Source organism: Pan troglodytes, chromosome 20, assembly GCF_028858775.2.
Source record: "Pan troglodytes isolate AG18354 chromosome 20, NHGRI_mPanTro3-v2.0_pri, whole genome shotgun sequence".
In the NCBI taxonomy this organism is placed as follows: Eukaryota; Metazoa; Chordata; class Mammalia; order Primates; family Hominidae; genus Pan; species Pan troglodytes.
The window spans coordinates 41,574,222-41,587,992 of NC_072418.2; the positions used below are offsets into that span (position 1 = coordinate 41,574,222).

Consider the following 13,771-nt stretch of genomic DNA (forward strand, 5'->3'; position numbering starts at 1 on the left):
AGACTCCATCTCAAAAAAATACAAAAACAAAGGCCAGGTGCGGTGGCTCACACCTGTAATCCCAGCACTTTGGGAAGCCGAGGCAAGTGGATCATTTGAGGTCAGGAGTTCAAGACCAGCCTGGCCAACATGGTGAAACTCCGTCTCTACTAAAAATACAAAATTAGCCAGGCGGTAGTGGCACGCACCTGTAATCCCAGCTTCTCGGGAGGCTGAGGCAGGAGAATCACTTAAGCCTGGGAAGCAGAGGTTGCAGTGAGGTGAGATTGTGCCACTGCACTCCAGCCTGGGCAACAGAGTGAGGCCCTGCCTTAAAAAAAAAAAAACAAGCAAAACAAAAATAAAAAATGAAGTCTCTCTGGAGTCCTGTGGGAAAAGGAGGTTTGGGGGGTTTTTGAGGGAGAGACTGGGGGCTCTGAGTAAAATGATGGGGGAATTTAGGGGTCTGGAAAAACGAGGGCACTGGAGACATTTGGGAAGCCCTGAGGAAGCTGTGAAGGCCTGAGAGAGGATTGGGGTTCCTAAGGGAGGACGAGGGGTCCTAATTAAGATGGTTTGAGGAACACTGGAAGAGGGTTCGGGGCTTGAGGAGGTTTGGACCAAGACTATAGTGTCCAGGCCGGGTGCAGTGGCTCATGCCTGTAATCCCAGCACTTTGGGAGGCCGAGGTGGGAGGATTGCTTGAGCCCTGGAGTTCAAGATCAGCTTGGGCAACATAGCAAGACCTGGTTTCTGTAAAAAAAGAAAAAGAAGAAAAGACTGTAATGTCCATGGGAGAACTGGGGGGGTCCTCTGACTCCCCTTGGCTCTCACCCTCCACAGCTGGAGTGGGAGCCACCTGCGCTGGGGCCAGCCACTCCGAGTCCGGCATGTCACCACCGGGCGGTACCTAGCGCTCACCGAGGACCAGGGCCTGGTGGTGGTTGACGCCAGCAAGGCTCACACCAAGGCTACCTCCTTCTGCTTCCGCATCTCCAAGGTCAGTGGGGTTTGTGGCGCCCTCCCTCACCTGAAGCCCCCAGTCCCAGCCCAGCCTGCACTCTGCAGTCCCTCAGGGGGGCTCCCTTGCTAAACACACAGGCAGAGGAGGCTGACCTGTGTCCCCTGCCCCTGCAGGAGAAGCTGGATGTGGCCCCCAAGCGGGATGTGGAGGGCATGGGCCCCCCTGAGATAAAGTACGGGGAGTCACTGTGCTTCGTGCAGCATGTGGCCTCAGGACTGTGGCTCACCTATGCCGCTCCAGACCCCAAGGCCCTGCGGCTCGGCGTGCTCAAGAAGAAGGTGGGTGTAATCCCAGCTACTCAGGAGGCTGAGGTGGGAGAATTGCTTGAGCCCAGGAGGTCAAGGCTGCAGTGAGCTGGTGATCATGCCACTGCACTCCAGCCTGGGTGACAGAGTGAGATGGGGTGCAGGGAGGGTGCTGAGGGGTGGTGCTTGAGACCTTGGGAGTTTGAGGATGAGACTGAGAGAAAGACAGAGACTGGGAGAGAAACTGAGACTGAGAGAAACAGCAAAAAAGACAAAGGGATATATCTACATGGAGAGAGAGAGAGAGAGAACAGAAATCTATAGACAGAGACAGGGAAAGGCAGAGATAAAGAGGCATGGAAACAGAGAAATAGAGAAAGATAGAGACAGAGAAACAGAGACACGGCCGGGCGTGGTGGCTCATGCCTGTAATCCTAGCACTTTGGGAGGCCCAGGCGGTTGGATCACCTGAGGTCAGGAGTTTGAGACCAGCCTGGCCAACATGGTGAAACCCTGTCTCTACTAAAAATACAAAAATTAGCCAGGCGTGGTGGCAGCTGCCTGTAATCCCAGCTACTCAGGAGGCTGAGGCAGGAGAATTGCTTGAACCTGGGAAGTGGAGGTTGGGAGTGAGCCAATATCATGCCATTGCACTCCAGCCTGGCTGACAAGAGTGAAACTCCATCTCAGAAAAACAAAAACAAAACAAAACAAAAACAGAGAGAGTGAGAAAAAGATGGATAATGACCAACTGAGAATAACGTTCAACAAACAATTACTGAGTACCCACGTTGTTCTGGTTGTGTGTGTAGAAAATAGATGAGCTGTATCGACCTGTTCCCTGCCCTCCCAGTGCTCAGAAATTGTGAACAAACTGCCTTTAGTGAAGTACATAGTTTTACAATTAAGGAGTGGGAAAACTATTTTTGGCAGAAGGAACAGCATGTGCAAAGGTCCTGAGGTTAACATGAGCTTGGCTTGTTGCAGTAGCAGAAAGAAGCCACAGTGTGGAGCAGGGTGAGCAGGCTGGAGTAGTGGTTGGTGAGGAAAGAGAGGGGATGGGAACAGCTCGTGTGAGGCCTTGTGGGCCATGGGAGAGGTCTAGTTTGGTTTGTTTGTTTGTTTTTTGTAGAGACGAGGTCTCACTATATTACACAGGCTGGTCTCAAACTCCTGGGGCTCAAGTGATCCTCCTGCCTCAGCTTCCCAAAGTGCTGAGATTAAAGTGAAGTGTGAGCCACTGCTCCTGGCCAGGTTCTAGTTTTTATCCTGAGTGAGATGGGCTCACAGGAGATTTTGAGCAGGGCAGGGAAGTGACCTGACGCAGGATCACAGAATTCTTAGGCTGTCTCTGGGAACAGACTACGGTCAGGGGACAGAGCCAGAGCAGGGAGACCAGAGAAGAGACTGCCATGATGTTACAAATGGGAGATGACAGTGGACGGGACCAGGAGGGGACTGTGGAGTTGGGAAGAGTAGTAGATTCTGGTGGGGTCCTGAGGGTAGAGCCAACAGGATTTGCTGACAGATTGGCTATGGGGTGAGAGAAGGGGAGGGGTTGAGGATGATGCCATGATTTTTTGCCCCAAGCAACTGGAAGGATGGAAGTGCTGAAACAGCCTCATTGTCTGGAGTACCACCCGAGGTTTGTGGTCTCACAGCCACAGAGAACAAGGACGCAGACACACAAAGAGTGAGGTTAAGAAGGGACATTTAATAGGCGAAAGAAGGAGCTCTCTACTGCAGAGAAGGGTCCCAGAAAAATGGGTTGAAATGCAGGGGGTTCCATGGTGAAATGCAGGGGGCTTTACAGATGAGCTGGTGGGGAGGTGGTATCTGATTTACCTAGGGTGCAAAAGACTGGTTGGACCAGTTGTGCCATTTGCATAGGGCACAAATTTCTGGCTGCCTCCACCCTAAGCTTTTATTGTACAAGCGGGTCCTCTGCCTGAGCTGGCCATGTTGCCCATTCCTTTTCTGTACACGTGGAAACAATAAATAAATAAATAAATAAAGGGAAGATGGAGCCTCCATGTTGGACATGCCTAGCCCCAGGTATACCTTTTCTATCAGCACATTCCCCCATGCAAGCTTGTAGCTCGATTTTCCAGGCTGCTCTTTGTTAGAAAAGAAATTATTTTGGGGGCTGCTTTCCGTTAGAAAGGAAACTCTGCCGAGGACTCTGTTGCCCTTACTCTCTGCCTAAATAATTTTTTTCTACCTCTTGTATCAGTGCCATCAACCGAGTTAGGGGACAGTCAGTGTTGGCTCAGAAGGACAGGGATCTTAGGCTTTACTGCCAGTGCCTAGAACAGAGCCACTTACTACAGCCTTGCTGAATGGACAAGTAGGAATCCTTGGGGAGGCACCTGTTTGCAAAAACAGGCCTGTAGTTGAATACATGAGCCAAGGGCGTAGAGACGGGGCCTGGGCCATGTCCAAAGTGGGAACACATGAGCATCATCAGCAGGTGGATGGTATTTACAGCCACAGACTGGATGAGTTCTGGGGAGGTCGGCTTGGGGTGAAGCTGGCAGCCATGATGGTCTCACCTCGTGGAAAGGTGGTCTGGCATTCTATCTGGGACAGGTTCAATTTGGGGGTTAGAGCTTTCTGGTCGGGGGGAATGTTAAGTCAGCAGTAGGTACAGGTGGAAAGGGTCTGGCCTGGAGACAGAGACAGGAAGGAGATAGGGATAGAGAGATAGAGAGAGGCAGGGACAGAGGTGAGAGAGATAGAGAGACAAAGACAGACAAAACCAAAAACAGGGACAGAGAGAGACAGAGAGGAGAGAGAGAATCAAAGACACGGAGGAGACAGATGACGGGGGACAGAAAAATGAGGAGGAATTTGCAGTGAGATTCTGCAGAGCAGGGAGGAGGGGGCAAGTGCAGAACTCAAGTCTGGACAGACGTCTTGAGGGCATAGCCCTGGGTGGCTGGGCCCACTCCAGACCTCTGTCTCCCCACTCCTAGGCCATGCTGCACCAGGAGGGCCACATGGACGACGCACTGTCGCTGACCCGCTGCCAGCAGGAGGAGTCCCAGGCCGCCCGCATGATCCACAGCACCAATGGCCTATACAACCAGTTCATCAAGTGAGCGACCTGCCCTCCCTGCTGGGGTGACTCCTGTGCTGTCCCATGCTCCGGGCATCCATACACTTGGCCTCTTTCATCTCTACCTCTGTTGCCCACACCCTTGTCTAACATATACGTGGGCCAAGCTCAGTGGCTCACACCTGTAATCCCAAGACTTTGGGAGGGCAAGGCATGAGGATCGCTTGAGCCCAGGAGCTTGAGACCAGCCTGGGCAGCACAGGGAGACCCTGCCTATACCAAAAAAAAAAAAAAAAAAAAAAAAAAAATCAGGCTGGGCACAGTGGCTCATGCCTGTAATCCTAGCACTTTGAGAGGCTGAGGCGGGCAGATTGCTTGAGTCCAGGAGTTCGAGACCAGCCTGAGCAACATAGTGAAACCCTGTCTCTATAAAAAAAATTACAAAATATTGGCCAGGTGTGGTGGCACGTGCCTGTAGTCCCAGCTGCATGGGAAGCTGAGGAGGGAGGATTGCTTGAGCCAGGGGGGCAGAGGCTGCAGTGAGCCACTATACTCCAGCTTCAATGACAGAGCGAGACCCTTCTCAAAAAATAATAACAATAATATACACATGACCCCTAACCTCTAAACTCCTGACCTCTGTACACTTGACCCCTAATCTGACCTTGACAACCATGATCACATTCCTGATCATCACCCAACTTTCACACCCCTGACACCCAGAGCCTGGACCCTGGACCTCTCCATCCCTGAGTTCCGGGACCCCCTGTACCTACACAGGAGCGAGTCCCAGTCCCAGCTCTGCCCTTGGCCATTGTGTGACCTCGGACAAATGCTTTTCCCTCTCTGCGTCTGTCTCCCTCTCTGTAAAACGGGTGGGTCTGGGGGAGTCTTGCGGGAGTGAGGTTGCGGCAGTGAGGTTGCGGCAGTTCGCGCTCCCAGCCGTGGCTGACAGCTGCGAGGTCCCTGTAGGAGCCTGGACAGCTTCAGCGGGAAGCCACGGGGCTCGGGGCCACCCGCTGGCACGGCGCTGCCCATCGAGGGCGTTATCCTGAGCCTGCAGGACCTCATCATCTACTTTGAGCCTCCCTCCGAGGACTTGCAGCACGAGGAGAAGCAGAGCAAGCTGCGAAGCCTGCGCAACCGCCAGAGCCTCTTCCAGGAGGAGGTGAGGACGTGGCGAGGGCGGAGCGGGGCCTGTGGGCCCAGGGGGCGGGACCACTGAGGGGCGGGGCCACGGCGCTGGGCGGGGCAGGGCCTGAGGGACCTGGGGAAGTAGGGTCTGAGAAGGGGGCGGGGCAGGAGAAGGAGCCGGACAGGAACCCCAGCCAGTGAGAACATGATGGGGCGGGGCCTTGGGAGGGGCGGGCCTGCTGTGCTGGTGGGCAGGACCTTTGGGAAGGGGCAGGGCGTATGGCCGATCAGGGGGCGGGGCCTGGAGAGAAGGATGGAATAAAAGAGCTGAGGGGCGGGGCCTATGTGAAGCTCAGGTATAGGGTGAGGCCCGGGGAGGTGAGGCCAGGAGTGGGGCCAGAGGTCAGAGGTAGGGCTGCCGACTCAGCGGGCGGGGTCTGCTGGCGCGGGGTCTGTGGGGTGGGCGGACAGAATCAGTGTGGGGTATGGGAGGTGCCGAGCCAGAAATAGATCTTTGGGCATTAGGGAGGGGAGGCCAGCTGTGAACAAAACAGAAAAAAATCTCTGTCCTTATGGAGTTGACATGGCGGGGAGAGACAGGAGATCAATAAAATAAATAAGTAAATTGTATGGCATATTAGATGGTAATAACTGTTAAAGAGAAAAATTCAGCAGGTAAGGGGTAGGGAGTGTTGGGGTTTTGCAGTTTAAGACAGAGCTGTCAGGCAGGGTGACCTGGAGGAAGAGAGGAAGCCATGTGCAAAGGCCATGAGGTGGGCGGGTGTTTGGCATGTTCCAGAAACAGTCAGGTGGTGATTGGAGCAGGGAGGCTTGGGTGGGAGAGTGGGAGGAAATGAGGGCAGAGAGGTGACGAGGGCCAGGCCTTGGTGAGGACTTTGGCTTTGGGAGCCACAGGAGGTTTTGGTCCTCTACAGTCACAGCTAGTTAGTGGCAGAGCCGGTAAGTGTGATGCCACTTTGGTTGTGCTCTCCACTTTGAGGCACTGCTCCTCTCACTACTGATCTAGGCCCCAGGATGCAGATACAACAATTGTTTTGTTTTGTCTTGTTTTTTGAAACAGAGTCTCTCTCTGTCGCCCAGGCTGGAGTGCAGTGGTGTGATCTTGGCTCACTGCAACCTCCACCTCCGAGGTTCAAATGATTCTCCTGCCTCAGCCTCCCAAGTAGCTGAAACTACAGGTGTGAGCCACCACGCCTGGCTAATTTTTGTATTTTTAGTAGAGATGGGGTTTCGCCATGTTGGCCAGGCTCGTCTCAAACTCCTGACCTCAGGTGATCCACCCGCCTCCACCTCCCAAAGAGCTGGGATTACAGGCGTGAGCCACTGCACCCAGACAGTTTTGTCCTTTTTATTGATTTCACTGTTTATAATGTCTCCCAAGTGTAGTGCTGAAGTGCTGTCTAGCTTTCCTAAGTGCAAGAAAGCTATGATGTGCCTTACTGAGAAAATATGTGTTAGGTAAGCTTAATTAAGGCATGAGTTATAGTACTATTGGCTGTGAATTTAATGTTAATGACTCAACAATATATATTAAATAACTGTATTTAAACAGAAACATAAAAAACAAGGTTAGGTAATAAGTGGTTGATGAAAATGCTGTCACAGACTCTCAGGGACTCCCTGTATTTCCCCTAGAAGCAGTGGTTCAGTATTTGATAATTCAGTCTTCATAATCACTTTATAGAACATAACTATGAATAATGAGGATTGTATATGTTTTATGTACTTTTCTGTATGTATATTATGATTCACAATGAAATAAGAAAAAATATTAAAATGTAAAAAAAAAAAAAGAAAAGATAAAGTGAGAAAAATCTTTCTGATGGTTGGTGTGGAGAATGAACTGGGCCTCTCCAGTTGGTGGGAGTGGGGTTCCAGTTGGATGGTTGGGGGAGTGGGGTTCCTGGAAGTAAGTAGCATGGAGAGAAAAGTGCAGGAAGGGGAAGTATAAACTCAGTCCTGGTGTTAATAAGGACTGAATTATCATGGACTGAATCTCATATTGGGGATAGAGTCAGAGAGGACAAGAATAGATATGGGGAGCCAAGGAGGAGAGGAGAGCAATGGGACTGATTGGGAATATGAAACCAAAGGGGCTGATTTAGATCTGGGAACACACCATCACTAGTTGTTGAAGGAATATGAATTCGTGAATCCAAGAAAGACAAGGAAGGGAGGGCCTGGGTCTCCTATTGTGACGCTTCTTATTTTCCTCATCCTAGGGGATGCTCTCCATGGTCCTGAATTGCATAGACCGCCTAAATGTCTACACCACTGCTGCCCACTTTGCTGAGTTTGCAGGGGAGGAGGCAGCCGAGTCCTGGAAAGAGATTGTGAATCTTCTCTATGAACTCCTAGGTAGGGGTCCCAGTCCTGACTCCCCTGAGAACACCCCAGATCCCCAGTCCTATTGGATCTGACACCTCTTCCCCCCTCAGCTTCTCTAATCCGTGGCAATCGTAGCAACTGTGCCCTCTTCTCCACAAACTTGGACTGGCTGGTCAGCAAGCTGGATCGGCTGGAGGCCTCGTCTGGTAGGAGAACCCGGGGGAGTGGGACAGAGGCTTGTGGGAGGGGATGGGCATGGCCGCTTCACCTCTCATTCTGGGAACCCTGGCAGGCATCCTGGAGGTCCTGTACTGTGTCCTCATTGAGAGTCCGGAGGTTCTGAACATCATCCAGGAGAATCACATCAAGTCCATCATCTCCCTCCTGGACAAGCATGGGAGGAACCACAAGGTCGGCCCCTCACCCCTGACCTCTCATCCCCTGAACTCTGAATGCTGACCTCTCCCCAGGGCCCCAGAACTCTGCTCACTCCCTCACTTCCCTCCTCCATCTCATCTCTCACCTGTACACCACTCCCACTGGCTTTCATCTCAACACAGGGGTCTCAAACGATGACTCTTAAGTTGATTCTGGGCCACAGATGTGCTTGGTTAGATCTCTGAAATGTTTTTTTTTTTTTTTTTTTTTTTTTTTGAGACAGAGTCTCACACTGTCGCTCAGACTGGAGTGTAGTGGCGCTATCTTGGCTCACTGCAACCTCTGCCTCCTGGGTTCAAGCGATTCTCCTGCCTCGGCCTCCCAAGTAGCTGGGACTACGGGCACACACCACCATGCCCAGCTAATTTTTGTATTTTTTTTTTAGTAGAGACGGGGTTTCACAATGTTGGCCAGGATGGTCTCGATCTCTTGGCTTCGTGATCCGCCCACCTCAGCCTCCCAAATGCTGGAATTACAGGCGTGAACCACCGGCGCCTGGCTTTTTTTTTTTTTTTTTTTTTTTTTTGATACAGAGTCTCGCTCTGTCACCCAGACTGGAGTGGGAGCGCAGTGGCATGATCTCAGCTCACTGCAACCTCTGCCCAGGTTCAAGCAATTCTCCTGCCTCAGCCTCCTGAGTAGCTGGGATTACAGGTGCCCGCCACCACGCCCAGCTAATTTTTGTAATTTTAGTAGAGACAGGGTTTCACCATGTTGGCCAGTCTGGTCTCGAACTCCTGACCTCAGGTGATCCACCCACCTTGGCCTCCCAAAGTGCTGGGATTACAGGTGTGAGCCACCGTGCCCCGCCAGTGGCGCTGAAATGTTTTTAAAATTTTCAAATATTACAGCCTCTAGGTGGACTGTATATATATACACACACTCTGTAGTTTGCCATAGCCCTACAAGTTCCTGTTGCATTATTTCTAACCACTTCACACATTTATTCAGTCGGTGCAAAAGTAATTGCAGTTTTGCTATTAAAAGGAATGACAACCGGACATGGTGGCTCACGCCTGTAATCCCAGCACTTTGGGAGGCCAAGGTGGGCGGATCACGAGGTCAGGAGATCGAGACCATCCTGGCTAACGCGGTGAAACCCCGTCTCTACTAAAAATACAAAAAATTAGCCAGGCATGGTGGCGGGTGCCTGTAGTCCCAGCTACTCGGGAGGCTGAGGCAGGAGAATGATGTGAACCCGGGAGGCAGAGCTTGCAGTGAGCTGAGATTGCGCCACTGCACTCCAGCCTGGGCGACAGAGCCAGCCTCTATCTCAAAAAAAAAAAAAAGGAATAACAAAAATCAGAATTACTTTTGCTCCAGCCTAATACATTTTCCACTTGGCCCCTAAAGACACAAGTTTGCAACCCCTGCTGATTTAAAATTTCATCTTGATTCCTGTGTCTCTCACTGGTCGTTTCAGTCTGCCTTCTGACCTCTTACCTCACTACTCCAGTATCTCCTTCCTTACATTGCTGATACCTTATCCCAACTCATGTGACCCTCCCTCAGCCTCTTGCCAGATCTTCCTCTTTGACCCCTAACCTTTCTCTGATCCCTGACCTTCCACTTTCACCACCTCCTCTCAGTCAAAATTGCCACATCTTATCCCGATGCGCTGTCCTTTCCTCCTGGCTTCCCTCCCTCCCAGGGTTCTTCTGTAGATCCTGCCCCGGTGCCTACACACCCTTTAACCTCTGACCTTGACCTCTAGGTCCTGGACGTGCTATGCTCCCTGTGTGTGTGTAATGGTGTGGCTGTACGCTCCAACCAAGATCTTATTACTGAGAACTTGCTGCCTGGCCGTGAGCTTCTGCTGCAGACAAACCTCATCAACTATGTCACCAGGTCTGGCTCTCAACATCTGACCCCAGAACTCAGAACCTCTCAACCCTCTCCCTGACTTAGAGACTCCACACCCAGGTGGATGTCCCTTCCTTAATCTCCCACCCCAGGGTTAACAACCAGTCCTCACAGATGTCCACTGTGGCCCCACTCTCCCTTGGCATCCACTCCTCTTGTTCTGTCTTCCTGGCTCCATTTCTGCCTCTATCTGTTTCTCTTTCTTTCTCCCTCTCTCTCTCTCTCTGTTTTCTCTTTTTATCTTTGCCTGTTTCTGTCTCGATTCTTCCTCCATGTCTTTATCTCTGTCTCTCTCCCATCTCTCTTTCTCTGTCTTTGGATGCCTGTCTCTCTCCGGCTTCCCACCACTTGGCTCTCCTCTCTGCCTCTCCGTCATCCCCCTCTCCTGTCCCATCTCTCCTGCAGCATCCGCCCCAACATCTTTGTGGGCCGAGCGGAAGGCACCACGCAGTACAGCAAATGGTACTTTGAGGTGATGGTGGACGAGGTGACTCCATTTCTGACAGCTCAGGCCACCCACTTGCGGGTGGGCTGGGCCCTCACCGAGGGCTACACCCCCTACCCTGGGGCCGGCGAGGGCTGGGGCGGCAACGGGGTCGGCGATGACCTCTATTCCTACGGCTTTGATGGACTGCATCTCTGGACAGGTACCTGACCCCTTCCAGGGGACCCTCACCCCTGACCATTGACCCCAGCATTTCTAAGTCTTTGACCATACACCTTGGGGTTCTCAGGATCCTGACTCCCTGAAAAGGTCAACTTTTGACCTTTTAGTCCTCATTTCCCAAGACCCTAACCCCAGAGCTTCTAGATTCCCGGCTCTGACTTGTATCCTCGTTATCTACAGAACTCTGATCCCAGAGTAGGTGTGACCTCTGACCCTAGATATCCCAGAAGATCATGCAGATTACTGTGATCTCTGATCTTTGACTTCTAACCCCAGGAGAATTTATTTATTTATTTATTTATTTTGTTTGTTTGTTTGTTTGTTTTGAAATGGAGTCTCACTCTGTCTCCTAGGCTGGAGTGCAGTAGCATGATCTCAGCTCACTGCAACCTCTGCCTCTTGGGTTCAAGTGATTCTCCTGCCTCAGCCTCCTGAGTAGCTGGGATTACAGGCATGCGCCACCATGCCCGGCTCATTTTTGTATTTTTAGTAGAGACAGGGTTTCACCACATTGGCCAGGCTGGTCTCCTGACCTCAAGTGATCCATCCGCCTTGGCCTTCCAAAGTGCTGGGATTACAGGTGTGAGCCACTGCATCCGGCCCCCAGGAGGATTTAATCTCTGGCCCCACAGCTCAGAATCCTAACTTCAGGGGAACCCTGACCTCTGCCCTTCATTTCAGAGCTACGGGAGCATCCAAGGGAGCACTTTCCATTAGGGTTTCCAGGATGCAATCCCCACAGGAGCCTCCAATATCTGTCCCTTTTCTCTTGGTATCATTGGTTCTGTGGGACCTGTGACGTCTGACCCATCTCTGGTGACTGATGCAGGACACGTGGCACGCCCGGTGACTTCCCCAGGGCAGCACCTCTTGGCCCCTGAAGATGTGATCAGCTGCTGCCTGGACCTCAGTGTGCCGTCCATCTCCTTCCGCATCAACGGCTGCCCCGTGCAGGGTGTCTTTGAGTCCTTCAACCTGGACGGGCTCTTCTTCCCTGTTGTCAGCTTCTCGGCTGGTGTCAGGTGAGAACTTGCCCCCACCCCACGGCCAGTCCTCAGACCTAGGACTGACCTGAGACAGCTTCCCCAGTCACTCCATGGCCCCCCAGGAGGCCAGGACACTGCAGCCTACCATCAAGACTGACTGGTGTCCAGAACCCTTACTCGAAGATCCCAGGGACCTCCACGTGACCCCAGACTCTTTCCAATGACCTCAGATTCTCCCTAACCCCACGTCCTTCCAGTAACCTCTGAGATAATGGTCTCAGACTCTCCTAGTGGTCTCTCAACAACCCAAGGTTCTTCCGGTGACCTCCCAATGACCTCAGACTTTCCCAGTGACTCCAGAATCTGATGATGACTCCAGACCTTCCTTGACTCCCCAGTGGCCTCAGACTCTCCCAATGACTCCAGAATCTGATAATGATCTAATGACTCCAGACCCTCTTTAACCCCCTAATGACTTCAGACTCTTCCAATGACACCATACTCTCTCAATAATCTCTTAATAATGCCAGCATCTCCCGATGACCTTTCAATAGACCCAGACTTGCCCAGTGACCCTGCTCCCGAATAACCCCAGTTATTCCAAAGACCCCCCCAATGATCCAGTCCTTTCCCAATCACCCCAAGCTCTCCGAATGTCCATTCAGTGGTGTTTATGTTTATTTCATAATTGTAACAGATGCTCAGTGACTTCTCAAATGACCTTCTTATTGGTCTCCCCAAACTTCCAATGTCCCCGAATGCTCTGTTGACCTGGGGTCTCCTCTGAAGGACTGTTCCATGACCTTGCAGTCATCTGAACTCTTCTAGATTAACCAGAGACCCTCCCGCTCTCAACTCCCTGGCTCTTAATTCCCTTATGATATTCCTTTGACTCTAGACTTTCTTTTATGACTTCTAAATGACCTCCAGGACACGATGACTGCCCGGTGACCTTTGGTCTCCCCAGAACTTTCCATTGATCCCAGGACTGCTTCCATGTCCCCCACTGACCACAGACTGTCCCCCATAACCTCCCCTCAATGATCCCCATTGTCCTTCCCCAGGGTGCGGTTCCTCCTTGGTGGCCGCCATGGTGAATTCAAGTTCCTGCCCCCACCTGGCTATGCTCCATGCCATGAGGCTGTGCTCCCTCGAGAGCGACTCCATCTTGAACCCATCAAGGAGTATCGACGGGAGGGGCCCCGGGGGCCTCACCTGGTGGGCCCCAGTCGCTGCCTCTCACACACCGACTTCGTGCCCTGCCCTGTGGACACTGTCCAGGTACTGCCTGCCCTGCAAAGGTTTTCTGGTGAGGCAGGGTCTCTTAGGAGTCAGAGAGGGGGCAGGGTGCCATCGTTCATGCTGTAATCCCAGCACTTTGGATGGCCAGGCGTGGTGGCTCACGCCTGTAAGCCCAGCAATTTGGGAGGCCGAGGCGGGTGGATCACCTGAGGTCAGGAGTTCAAGACCAGCCTGGCCAACACGGTGAAAGTGAAACCCTGTCTCTACTAAAAATACAAAAATTAGCTGGGTGTGGTGGCGGGCGCCTATAATCCCGGCTACTCGGGAGACTGAGGCAGGAGAATCGCTTGAACCCGGGAGGTGGAGGTTGCAGTGAGCTGAGGTCACGCCATTGTACTCCAGCCTAAGCAACAAGAGTGAAACTCCATGTCAAAACAAAACAAAACAAAAAACAAAAATTAGCATGGTAGCAGGTGCCTGTAATCCCAGCTACTCAGGAGGCTGAGGCAGGAGAATTGCTTGAACCTGGGAGGCAGAGGTTGCAATGAGCCAAGATCGTGCCACTACACTCCAGCCTGGGCAACAGAGTGAGACTTCATCTCAAAACAAACAAACAAAAACAACCAACATTTTGGGAAGCCGAAGTGGGGGCCTCGCGCTTGAGCCCAAAAGTTCGAGATTAGTATGGGTAACATAGTGATACCCCATCTTTATAGAAAAAAAATTTTTAATATTTACAAATTTAGACAATTTTTTAAAAGGAGTGAGAGAGGTGGGGAGCTGCCC

The 13,771-nt window shown here is 51.9% G+C and overlaps 1 protein-coding gene across 5 annotated transcripts in view; it reads left to right on the forward strand.

Annotated features, from left to right (window-relative positions):
• Window positions 1–13,771, forward strand: part of RYR1 (ryanodine receptor 1) — a 158,463-nt gene that overhangs the window by 13,818 nt on the left and 130,874 nt on the right. For all 5 annotated transcript variants that reach the window (XM_009435534.3, XM_009435535.5, XM_009435536.5 and 2 more), the window contains exons 10-20: window positions 823–979; window positions 1,117–1,281; window positions 4,224–4,345; window positions 5,279–5,474; window positions 7,684–7,819; window positions 7,900–7,995; window positions 8,082–8,200; window positions 9,942–10,075; window positions 10,496–10,737; window positions 11,587–11,779; window positions 12,808–13,024. In XM_009435534.3, the coding sequence (XP_009433809.2) occupies window positions 823–979; window positions 1,117–1,281; window positions 4,224–4,345; window positions 5,279–5,474; window positions 7,684–7,819; window positions 7,900–7,995; window positions 8,082–8,200; window positions 9,942–10,075; window positions 10,496–10,737; window positions 11,587–11,779; window positions 12,808–13,024 (1,777 nt within the window). The remainder of the gene's footprint in view (window positions 1–822; window positions 980–1,116; window positions 1,282–4,223; window positions 4,346–5,278; window positions 5,475–7,683; window positions 7,820–7,899; window positions 7,996–8,081; window positions 8,201–9,941; window positions 10,076–10,495; window positions 10,738–11,586; window positions 11,780–12,807; window positions 13,025–13,771) is intronic.